We start from the raw sequence: 12,842 nt of genomic DNA on the forward strand, positions 1-12,842 counted from the left end.
TGATAAGCATTATGCGCTCGTGTACTCTCACATTGCCAATATGCCTTGTACAGACAGGTAGTTTCGATTTGGTATTCCTGGCCCTACAATAGTCCAGGGAGATGGAAGAGTTATTAGACAGCTGGTGGTCTCACTGTGGCAATAAAGCACACTTGCTCATACACAGCATGACAGTGCGAAGGCAGTAAACCTCTGCTAGAATGTTAATATTTACCTCCTCAGCTGAGAGATGAGATGAAGTTTTCCACTGGACACAGACACAGCGCAAAACTTTGTTAGTCCTGGCCAGGTCCAGCCAAATTGGATAATGTTCTCATATTACAGGAATTACCATCCAGGAATGACCATCTCTGTTTCCTGCATTAGTATTTGGTGCTGCTGTGTTGTCAGACAAAATTTTTTGGGATATTTGTCATTTGCCTCTGTTTTCATCAACTGGGACAAATAAGTATTTGAGCTTTTGACTGTCACTTAATAGAGATATTACGCACCCTCTCTGGCTTTTGAAGATTATCTTATAAAGGACTGGCCTTGTCGCCCTATTACAAAGAGAGAGCCTTGTTCTCTGTGTTCGGCAGACCTACAATAAAGACACTTCTGTTGTATGACTGGAAATGTTTTGCTGTTTCCTCTAAGTGGCTGCCAGCCAGCCACTATTGTTCACAACTACAACCCTGTCACTGTGTGAGGCTCTGCACGGGAAATACTAATTGAACTCTGACGCAACAGCCTCATTATCCCAGATGCCAATGCTCCAATTAAATTCAAATTAAAACCAGGGAACATGAAATGGTGTGACTGTTAAAAATACCTTATTACAGTAATTTTGACATGATACATAAAGTCAGATCACTGATACTGTAGCTTCTTGGTCCCTTGTTTCACTGCAAAAATTTGGTCTCACATTCAGTGTTAAAATTTAGTTCTTCTAGAAACAAGTAATAAACTCTGCCAGTGGGATGAGATAATTGCTACTTGTGTCCAATGCAGTATCACTTGTTTCAGGATTTTTTCCAGGAACAAATATAAATACATTCTATGCCGCAACAAGAAAAATTTTACTTCATTCAAGAAAATTCTGGAAACAAGTTGATCAGCATTGGAATCAAGTGGGATTATCTCACCACACTGGCAGATTTGTTCACTTGTTTTAATAAGATTTTAACACTGAATATGACACTAAAATGTATTATGATGGAGATTTTTTTGCTGTGTGTAATCAAACACAAATTAATCAAAAATAATCAAGCAAAAAATGGACTAATGTGCTCAGTCTGTTTGAAAAATGACATTGGAATGAATGAAACAACCAGACGAGTCAGTCCACACATGCATGAGCTGCACACACTGCAAGGGTTTATGCACGTTAAGCCTTTGCCAGTCAAACCATTGAAGTATACAGTGTTCAGTGTAAAAAACAGGGTTTATAATTTGCACCTTGATGTTCTCCCAGTTGTACACAGTGGACAGTGAGCGATGTTCTCTCATTTGTGGCAGAAACGTAAGCTGTGGCTCCTCTCAAATAAAGACAGCACACTTTGTAATCTGTTTATATGGGTCATGTTTAAGACAGCACAACGCAATAACACATAACAAATACTGGCATACACAACCTTCCCCTGACACATTCTGCACCTTTCCAAATAACACCTATGCACCATGGGACAAAACAAAGCCTGTCATAAGTGTATGTGTGTGCATGTGTGCATGTGTGTGCATATGTGTGTGTATGTGTGTGTGTTTTGTTACATGTGTGCCAATGTATTATTCTGCATATGTGGATCAGGGGAATCTCAGCAACCAGCATATGAGTGTGTTTCACATATTAGCGATACAGAGCACACAGAGCTAACAAAGGCATATGGCTAACAGTCCTTGATTTTTGTATCACAATTTCATATTAGCAATTCACTGTTGGCCTCAACTATGGCCGCTTCTGACTCGAAGCATAAGCTGTGTTTGCCAGTGATAGTCTGCATTCTATAGCACTTTCCAGAAACATGACGACAGAGGCTAAAAATCCCTTTGAGTTTTAGGAACAGAGTGTGCTTTGTGAAGCTGGTTGTTGTTTCCCAAATCTGTCCTTTTGAAATTTCCCACAGAGAACAATGTGGAGCTCTGATACAATCCATCACACAGTTCCCTGTCTTGTCACTGTCTGAATCACATCCTTTTGCTCTTGTGATAGTTCCAGTTGTAGTTGGTAGCGTGTTTACTCCAGAACGGAGGCCGTCGCAAAACTGCAGCTGGATAAAACTGCATGTGGAATACATTATTCTTTTAGCTTCTCTCACTGTTGCAGTTGCAGTTTGATGTTTTGGGGGTTTTCTGAGTGGTGGTCCACCGGAGAGGAGAGGTGCTAGGATGCCCCGGACAATGCACCATTCATTCATCGCAAGTCCTGGGTTGGAGGGCACACAGTCAGGCAGGAAGTGTAGGGGTTAAGGAGGAGGGCAGGGCGAAGGAATTGATCCAAAGGGGGTCATGTTTCAGTTTTCATCTTTGGCCTGTCTGGCCCCGACAGGAAGACCAGAGTCACTACGCCCCTAGAGGAAGAGAAGTACCACTGCAGGTTAATATGTCACCAATGCAACGTTAACAAATAGTAACAGAAACACTTGATGTGTGATTATTATTCTAACCAAAATATACTGACACTTCTGATTAGAAATAATCTACTTACCTAAATGGGGGGCAGTCTAATTGTCTGTCGTCGGGGGAGGTCTAAGCTAACAATTCAAGCACCTATACCTGAAAGAGAGAAAGAGGAGGAAGAGAGAAGGAAATAATTTAAAAAAAAAAAAAAAAAAAAAAAAAAAGATCATAAGAGGGCACACAAGTGTAGGCAGCCCTGTCACACAGCTCAATAGTCTTAGTAACAACGCAAGGCTGCTCCTCTTCTCCCTCCTGTCTCATTACCACTCATGCATACAGCAGACTGTAAACACTGTCAGTTTGAGGAGAGGAGAGGAGAGGAGAGGAGAGGAGAGGAGAGGAGAGGAGAGAAAATACCATGGTCTAGTGATGAGGAAGATTGTCCCAAATGAGGTCAAAGTTTCCTCTCAAAGAGATGGATCAACAGCCACATGCCCTGCTGAAATGTTTGTGAGCAAGGCACTAAACTTCCTATCTACTCACTCACTCACTGAAAGTCGTAAGAGCATAAGAGCAATTAAATGCCAAAATATAAACGAAATGAGGGGCTAGAGGGGATGAGACGAGGTGAGGAAAGCAGATTAAGTAAGAGAAACAAACTTAAATCTCGAGTGAGCTGAGTGGAGAAGCGCATTAGCAGAAATGAGCAGGGTAAGAATTTCAAAGACGTGTGTGCGCCGTGTTATATCACGTCTGTGTTTTTGTCTCTTTGCCAGGCCGTCCTGCCCATTCCCTTGAGAAAAGCTTCTAGCCAGACCAGATGATAAACAGGTAGCTTTCATCTCCTCCATAATAGATCCCACTTCCTGATCAATAGATTGTTTCTCCTCTCAGGAGCTTTTGTGTGATCTGAGAAATGAACAACCCACTTAAGTAATGATTGATATGGTGGTTTTCACTTAAAAATTAATGTCACAGATCGAGGCGAGGGGTCAAAATGGAAATGAAATAATCAATGAAGAGGTGGTTCTGTGGGACCTCCCAGTTTGGCCTTTGAGGTCAGCTACCTAATGAGAGTGCTCCAAAGATGCAGACTAGCAGGCAACCATGAGAGGTATATAGATTAATAACGTCACTTGCATTCAAACTTGCTGGTAAACACTAGGGTTGGGAATCTCTGGCATGAGGCCGATTCGATACATATCTAGATACACGGGTTACGATTCGATTCAGAAACTATATATTTTTAATAGAGAACGATTTGGTACGATTCGATACAGTTTAAGAACGATATGATTTGATACGGTTTAAGAACGATACGATTCGATACGGTTTAAGAACGATACGATTCGATACGGTTTAAGAACGATACGATTCGATACAACCCTAAAAACAATACGATAGTTAACATTTGTTGATGTAGACTGGGCATCACCAAATGATGGACCGGGTTCCGGGCATGGAACCAGTGGCGGTTCTGTCCAGACCCATGACAACAAGAGAGCACTTTTTACTTCAGATCTTTTGTAGCACAGAGGAAATATGCTTCTCAAACACTCGCTATTTAGTGTTAGTGTATGATTATGAGTTGTAGAACATAATACATTATCTTGAAGGAGTAGATGTTTACCAGTAAGTTTGACTCCAATAATTTAACAATATGTTAAATAATTTAACAATATGTTAAATTATTATTTGTTTTAAAAATGTAAATTACTTATCAAACAGACCTAACAATTCAACAATAAATGAGCAGGAGCATTCCTGTGATAACATGAATATGAAAAATAAGCCAAAGTGATACCTCTTCTCTGAATAGACAAGCTAAGCCAGTGTGCTGCTGTTAGCCAGTGAAAATACAGCAGAGTGGCACTTCTTCGCTTTGTTACACAATCTATGTCAGTGCGCTGCTGTAGCCTGGAAAGTTTCTCTGCCTTTTGGACTTGTATGGTGCTGGTGCAGTTGTTGTAAATTTTTTTCTTGGTGGTGCAGGTGCAGGTGAAAAGACTGGAGGGGTTGTGCCAACCAGATTTGACCTTACAGGGCGCCAACCAGCTACGCGCTGCGCCCTTCTCGGCGCGGACCGGTGCGCCCTCACGTCCCATGATCACATACACAATGAACGGCTGCGGTGGCCGAGGTCTGCGCCGAGCACGTGCTATGTGAAAGCCCCTTAACGTTACGGAGCATGCGGGAGAGTCCTTTCGTGAGCTCTCGCGTTGTTTAGAGATGAAAACGGTAAAGCCTCAGGCAACCGATTCATAGTCTCACGATATCCGATCCACAACTCTACAATCGATTCATCTAAGGATTCATAGCGGATTTCGTATCGATTGAGGAGTCTGCTACCGATACAGCCGTATCTCTCGCCCGTAAAATCGGTTATCCGGTCGTATCGGTGTATCGTACCCAACCCTAGTAAACACACACATACAGTCAAACAAACAGTTACACAAAGCAGAAAAGGGGACAGAAGGGAACAGTGAACAGACTCATAGCATGGTTGTGTGATAGGTTCCCCATTCCTCCTTTCTTCTCTCTTTCTCTTGTGTTCCTCTGGTGTAGTAATCACAGTCAGAGAAGACACTGCACATAAATCTAGGCCCACATCTACAAGGATGGCTGAGCAGCGGCTGTTTCAAAGGGAAAAATATACAAAGCAATGTGACTGGGGGAAAAAAAAAAAAAAAAAAAAAAACAAGGCTGCAGCACACATTGTATTCAAGGATTTTTTTCAATGGATTCTACAACCCAGTTCTGACAAACTAGAAAAATATGGAGTTTGGTATTCATCCAAAACATAAAATCATTTCAAATATTCAGATTAGTGGTGCACATTTTCAAGCATTCAATATTTAATTTAATTTAGGTCTAGGCTATAAGAAAAATTTAAATCAGACATTACCAGAACATATGCTTCCAACAACATATGCCCATATCATATCACATCATATCACATCGTATCATATCATAGGGTTAAAAGCAGGGTTAATAAATATAGTAAACTGGATTCATCCATCCTCTTTATTCTTCAAGTTTAGTACCTCACGGTTAATTTGCCTGTCTCTGCTAGGCCAATGGCAGAAAAAGACGGGGTTACTGGTCTAGCCACCTGTCCTCTCAGTAGGACATGGACGCCACTAGGGGGCAGCACTGAGACAGGCAGGCTGGATGGATGGATGTCATTGCTGCTGCCCAAATTCAGTAAGACAAAGTCAGCTGAAGGTGAACGACAAGTGGGGCATAAAGTGAGAGCTGCATGCCCATTGAACACTTGCACATAAATAGACACTCAAGCTTATGTAGGTGTAAATATACATATGACACACACAGATAGACATTTTATGGGGTGAGTGGGTATCTTTGTGATTCTTAAACATGGGTAAACTTCACATGAATACAGAAATACAAGACAGACACTCACTAACTCACAATCTCAATTAGTGAAGACTCCCTGCTAAAGGAAAATCAATGAAGAATGGTATTGCAGTAAATTTAAACAGAAAGGCCTGAAGCGTAATGTAATGCATCCAATATGACCTGCACCTCAGTGTGGAGCCAGTGATTGAAATGAGCTATCATTCTCTTGAGAGACACCAGTTCTCTGCATTAGGGAACAAGTCACGGGTTGAGGCTGCCTGAATTGACAAGGCTATAAAAACGCTTGCATAAATCTACAAACAGTAAAAACACTGGTTTTATGACTAGAGGCAAAGGAATAATTCATAAGGACAGACAGGGGCATGACCGTGCTCCCACCCCTGAGACGTGCTCCAAACTTACCAGCTCCATTCGTGGGAGAACAGCAGCCTCTGCTGAGCGGCCAAGGTAGCGCACCCAGGACAACCAGGCACGTCGTACTCCCAGTCCATTCATAATTCCTCGCGCGCTGCCTCCTTCCTTCCCAGGTCTTTCATGGCACCTCTCTGCTCAGGGTCTGCCTGGTTGGTTTGGGGGGCAGTTCATGATGACAGTTTGAAAAGAGACTTCCGTCCTCAAAATCTGCTCTTACGCCAATGTCAAAGTCACTGACAAACTTGCTGAGTAGGTTTGTTGGTTAACAGTAGTTGCACTGGGTATGCTTGGTCCGACATTTTACGCACGCACAGCGTGATGAAAAAGCAGTCTTATTAGACACCGAAGACGAGCCTTTTAGATGAGAATCTTCAATATAGCTTCCAAGCCATCTGGAAGGTTACTGTGGAAACAGGGATGCCATGGCAACGGTGACTGGGGTTACCGAGGAAACGACCGTCGCCATGGAGACTGCATCACAGCGGGTGATATTTGAGGCATCCAAAGAGAAGCACGCTCCATCTTTGATCGCCGTATGTGTGCGTGAGAGAGAAAATATGTGTGTTTCCTTTCCTCTCTCACGCGTGAGTCTTGCACCGATAATGAGACACTGACAATCGGCTGTCTCCTGTGTTTTCGTTGTGCCATTTACGCAATAATAGCCTACTAGGATAGTTCATATCAATAAATTATAGGGGATTATTTCTTTAAAGACTGTAGCATTTTTGACTAGACTTTAAACGCACAATAAAGGCAAAGCACATAACGGTCAAATTGAGATAATATAAGCTGAACTGTGTTCTTCAGACATTACATGTGTTTAAACACACACACATATTTAAATGAATCTGAATATCATGCATAGGCTATGATTGACGAATCACGACTCATAACGCATGTTAATACAATGTGAGTGCCCTTCGAGTAATACAGTTGCATTTATCTTTCACAGTTAAAAAGCTTCTATTTATGCCTGTTGTGATAATGTAATGGCTATTGCACAATACACAACAGGTATATTCCCCCGGAATAGCAGAAAAAGTCGCCCAGAGAAGAACAGGCCTATAACTTTATGAGAGCTCTCTCTCTCTCCAAGCGCGAATGGAACCATAAAGAATTATGAATTCAGAGCACTGAAATGACAAATTCTGATTCTTTGAATGGAGCATAACACAGCATCTCTGAACAGACAGGGTTAGCTCTCTCTTCTTTCTTTCTCTGATCTACCGCTGCTTCCACACTGGTGCGTAATGACAGTACCAGCTGCATGTTGACACATCACACACCCTCTTGTGTTCAGGGCCACAGCACTAAATAGGCTACACATCGGTGAAAATCTTTTTGTTGATGTTCACACAATTCTGCGAGTTGTTTTGCGTGGTGGTGGGGAAGTTTGGCTGCTGTTTGAAGGCGCTGTTGATCCCGTGCTCCTCTATCACCATATACTCGCTCTTGCTCAGTGAGGAAGAGGAACGGGTCTTCCTCAGCTCCTCTGTGTCTGCCAAAGGCTGACAACTGCCCACGTGCAGGTACTGTGCCTGCTCCTCACCCTCCGTCTCTCTGTGGTAGAAGTAGTTGAAGTTGGAGACAATGACAGGTACAGGGAGGGCAATGGTCAACACACCGGCAATGGCGCACAGAGAGCCAACAATTTTCCCCCCGATTGTCACGGGGTGCATGTCCCCATAGCCCACGGTGGTCATTGTGACAACAGCCCACCAGAATGCGTCAGGTATGCTGTTGAAACCCGAATCAGGGTCGTCGGCTTCAGCAAAGTAGACGGCGCTAGAGAAGAGGATGACTCCGATGAACAGGAAGAAGATGAGCAGGCCCAGCTCACGCATACTGGCCTTCAGAGTTTGTCCCAGAATCTGTAACCCCTTGGAGTGACGTGAGAGTTTGAAGATGCGGAATACCCGGACGAGCCTGATCACGCGCAGGATGGCCAATGACATGGCCTGCTGGCCGTTGCCCTGCCTCTCTGCTAGCTCTGTGCCCAGGGTGATGAAATATGGAATGATGGCCACAATGTCAATGATGTTCATTATGTTTTTGGAGAACGTGGCCTTGCTCGGGCATGCAAAGAAGCGCACCAGCAGCTCGAATGAGAACCAGATAATGCACAACGTCTCCACCACGAAGAATGGGTCTGAGAAGGGGCTGGTGAGATACGGGAGTGTGCCATTTATCACGGGCGCAACGGTGATCGGATCCCTGTTCTCATCCCTGAACTCTGGCAATGTCTCTAAGCAGAATATGACAATGGAGATGAGGATGACCAGCACAGACACTATCGCTATGCCCCGGGCGGGACCCGAGCTCTCTGGGTATTCAAAGAGCAGCCACACCTGTCTTTGAAACTCATTCTCTGGCAGGGGCCGCTCCTCCTCCTTTATGAAGCCCTCATCCTCCCTGAACTTCTCCATAGCCTCCTCTCCCAGCTCGTAAAACCGGATCTCCTCGGAAAAAATATCAATGGGCACATTGACAGGTCTTCTAATGCGCCCACCGGACTGGTAGTAATATAGAATAGCATCAAAACTTGGTCGGTTCCGATCGAAAAAGTATTCGTTCCTGAGAGGATCAAAGTACCTCATCCTCTTCTTTGGGTCGCCCAGCAGGGTCTCTGGAAACTGGGAGAGGGTCTTGAGCTGCGTCTCGAAGCGTAAACCCGAGATGTTGATGACCACCCTCTCGCAGCATTCGTGGTCCGGTTCATAGCGGTCCAGAGAGTGGTGGCCCGGGAGAGCCGCCGACTCCTCCAGCATGTTGTCACACGCCACCACCGTCATCACGTCGGCCTCTGTCTCGGTGTATCCGTGGTTCACCAGGGTGTCGCCCCGGGTTTTGGTTACGCTCGGCGGAGGGGATTGCAGGAGGCTGAGGTGGTCGTCCATGCGCGCCCGTCGGGATGGAGACGCATACAGGGGCGGCCGCCGCGCCCCCTCCGCGAACCCCGGTCAACCACAGCCACCGCCACAGCTTCGTTTCCTCCACTGTCCCTCTCACTATCTCACTGTCTTCCTCTCTTCACTTTCACTCCCCACTGTTGGTGTTCCCGCCCACGGGGAGAGATATGGGTTTATAAACAGGCGCTCCACCCGCCCATGGCGCGCCTGAGATGGGTACCTTTCTGTCTCCTCCGCCAATCGCAGACCGCACCGACATAAACAAGAAGCAACAGACGGGCGTCATTCAACACCATCCTTTGGGCGTGCCCGCCTCTCTCCCCTTCTCAGAGACACACGCGCACGGACTCACACACATGGGCGTGTCAAAATAGTCCTCCTTTTCTAACAAGGTCACTTCCCACTTATAGGGCATTTAGAGATAGGCTAATCATAAAAGGTACATTAAAACCACTAAGGATAATCCACAGGACACTCTTTTAGGAGAGCATGAGCTTTTCTTCATCCACAGACATGAAACACTGTGTGCCATGGTCAAAGTCAGTTAAGGACATTTGGAAAATAAATATCTGAGTCTCTATTAATTCTACATATCTTCAGGGAATACAAATATAGGAAAGTCTTATTTTTGTCATCCTATCTGCACTCTGCTTCCCAAGGAAACGTGGAGAGGTTATGTGTGAAAGTGAAGCGCGGACAGGGGAGGGCGGGCTGGCAAAGAAAGAAGAGATCTAACAGGTCGATGCGCGAGAAGAGAGTGCGCTCTAACACGAAAAGGAGCATTACAGTAACATTTTTTGAAGAACACTACAAATATATAACAGAAAGTGTATGTACAACCGTGTAAAATAACCCACTAAAATAATTTAGAGAATCATCACAGAGCCGCCGGAGACTATGAGAAATGGTGAACCATAGGATCACTATAGCATATTAAAGGACTGACATGGCAGGTGACTTTTAGAGAGCAGCGTCACTGTGTGCGCAAAACATTGCCTGTCCTGTGTTACAGATTTGATCCCATCATCACACTGGTATTCAGAGAGAGGCACAAAGACAAAGAGAAGGGGGCTGCGCGCGCGCACGTGCATGAGTGTCTGCGCGAGCGTGTGTGTGTGTGTGTGTGTGTGTGTGTGAGAGAGAGAGAGAGAGAGAGAGAGAGAGGGAGAGAGAGAGAGAGAGAGAGAGAGAGAGAGAGAGAGATGGGAATAATCTCTGTCTTTCCCACTTGAAACGTGTCTGGCTTTTACTCTCGCGGATTACCGGCGCCATGGTGCACATCAGTAATGTTTATACTTTAAAACTGTTGTGCCTAATATCAAATGTTTCCTCCCGAGATCAAAAGACCTATTTTATCATGAGACACTGTTTTAGCTCAAGTGAAGTTTGATCTTATAGTTTTACAGAACAATAGTCAAACAAGAACAACCTTAAACTTATTTGGAAAGGGGGTAAACATCAGGGGAGCGTGGGACCTATAATAGCCCGTGTAGGCTAATTCTGTGCTAAACTGTATGGTGACCTAGCAAATACTTTAATTTAGGCTATCACATTGACCAAAATAACTACACTTTTAGTCATCAGTCACGGCTGCACCTGACTGCATTAGCCTAATTATACATGCTGGTTTCAGAGGTTTTGGTGTCAAATAATATTAGTACCTCGACGCCCCCGGGCATCGTGCGGGGCGGGGAGTCCCGGGGGTGCTGTCCGAGGTGCTGAAAGGAAGAGCTCCTCAAAGTTACCAGGGGCTACGCTGAGTAGAGTCCATACAAACGTTTCTCGGGGGCCGAGAGGCTCTGAACACAGAAATTATTTGATTTGTGAAGTCAAACATCAGTGGGCAGGAGTTAAATTTACAAAATGCAATATAAACCATACTCAAAGTTATCTAGCTAGTGTAATGGAGTTCCAGTAAGTCACAGTAGCCTAAGTTATCTAACCTGCTGGGCGACCGATTATCATGAGTAAATATTTATTTATTTATTTATTTATTTATTTATTTATTTATTTATTTATTATTACTGCCATGTTGATTTAAGTTCCAGTGCAGTCGCTTCTAGCCCTCCGACTTGGTGGCTTTGAAATACAACAATGATGTAAATATCCACCGGGCACAACCCGTCCAGTGCTGAGTCAACACCTCACAGTTTGTCCTTTTTTTTTTTTTTTTTTTTTTTTTTAAGTTTCAGTATTTGCTCAATAAAGCAGCAGACATTTTCTACTGCTTATCCACTTCATTGATAGGATGGGATCGTGTTTCATCGATTTCACACAATATAGAGACTGACTGAAACTAAAGGAACGCTACAGATCTAAAATATTGATGTGTTTTTTCTGGCTTTTTGTGCTGTAACTGAGATGTCAAGTCTCATATTGCTATCTGTTTGGGATGAGAGTGTCATTATTCAGCTGTAGATTATATATATATATATATATATATATATATATATATATAGAGAGAGAGAGAGAGAGAGAGAGAGAGAGAGAGAGAGAGAGATAATAAAAAATACAAAACGAATGATAACAATAACAATAATAATTTATATTGCAACTAACCATTTTGCCAATCATGCAGGACTACTAAATATTTCACAACACATAACAACAGTCCCACTGTTTTCAGTTTTGAATATTTGGGCGAAACACCCATCTTATAATGTTCTGCTTCTGTGTCAAACAAAGTTGTTGCCGTCCATAAACCACAGAACTGATAGGAAGTTGAAGTATGTACATTTTACAGATATTACGCTAAGCATGTAAAATCCCTGGTTACGTCCTTTAAATTTGGTGGACAAGGTTGGGCATTGTTTTGTTATTCAGTTTTTTTTTTCTTTGTCTTACAGCTAGAGATAAAGAAAGCTTTTCAGCAAAGTACACCTGGCAGGAAAGTGTATTGAAGGCTGAGCTCTGTGTGAGGGACCGAGAGTTTGTGTATGCGTGTGTATTGTGTTTCTTTCCTTATGATGACCAAATGTCTTCACAAGAGGGACAAGATGAAAATCTCCCAACATTAGGAAGTTTTACCAGTCTTTACTTGTACAAAGAGTTAGGGATTAGGGAATCAATGCAGTCAACGGACTCTTCAAGCCTAGTAATGTATTACAAGTGTGCACGTGTGTGTGTGTGTGTGTGTGTGTGTGTGTGTGTGTGTGTGTGTGTGTGTGTCTTTTTGCACAGACAGTAGGTGGTGTGAGAGCTTAGCATGACAATGACAGAGAAAGCATGAAAGTTTGCTGGTTACTAAGCAGTTACTAAGCAGAATCTGTGCAACAAAGCAATATCATAAATACCAAGTCCATGAGTCGAACTATTATCCACACTTTTTCAATATCTCTCTTTCAGTCTGCTGCGCTGGCGTCTGCGAGAGATGGAGTTGACCTTGTGAATGTTCACACACTTTGTATTCTACTTTCATACTCCTACTTACCTTCACTACACACACACACACACACACACACACACACACACACACACACACACACACAACCACCCACCCAACCAACCACCTGCATGCACACACACACACCCATACATCAACAA

General features: G+C 43.7%; 1 protein-coding gene across 1 annotated transcript; it reads right to left on the reverse strand.

Moving 5' to 3' along the window:
* Positions 1-1,566: 1,566 nt before the first annotated feature.
* LOC115361906 (potassium voltage-gated channel subfamily A member 3) lies at positions 1,567-9,424 on the reverse strand. The gene is made up of 3 exons (XM_030055607.1): positions 6,379-9,424; positions 2,684-2,751; positions 1,567-2,546 (listed from the first exon to the last, which is right to left on the reverse strand). The coding sequence occupies exon 1, from the start codon at positions 9,285-9,287 to the stop codon at positions 7,710-7,712; it is 1,578 nt and encodes a 525-aa protein (XP_029911467.1). The 5' UTR covers positions 9,288-9,424; the 3' UTR covers positions 1,567-2,546; positions 2,684-2,751; positions 6,379-7,709.
* Between the last annotated feature and the right edge of the window lie 3,418 nt (positions 9,425-12,842).

The sequence above is a fragment of the Myripristis murdjan genome, chromosome 7, assembly GCF_902150065.1.
Source record: "Myripristis murdjan chromosome 7, fMyrMur1.1, whole genome shotgun sequence".
NCBI classification, from domain to species: domain Eukaryota; kingdom Metazoa; phylum Chordata; class Actinopteri; order Holocentriformes; family Holocentridae; genus Myripristis; species Myripristis murdjan.

Coding starts and splice junctions, on each gene's coding strand:
- LOC115361906 (XM_030055607.1), bottom strand. CDS start 9,287: ATGGACGACCACCTCAGCCTCCTGCAATCCCCTCCGCCGAGCGTAACC.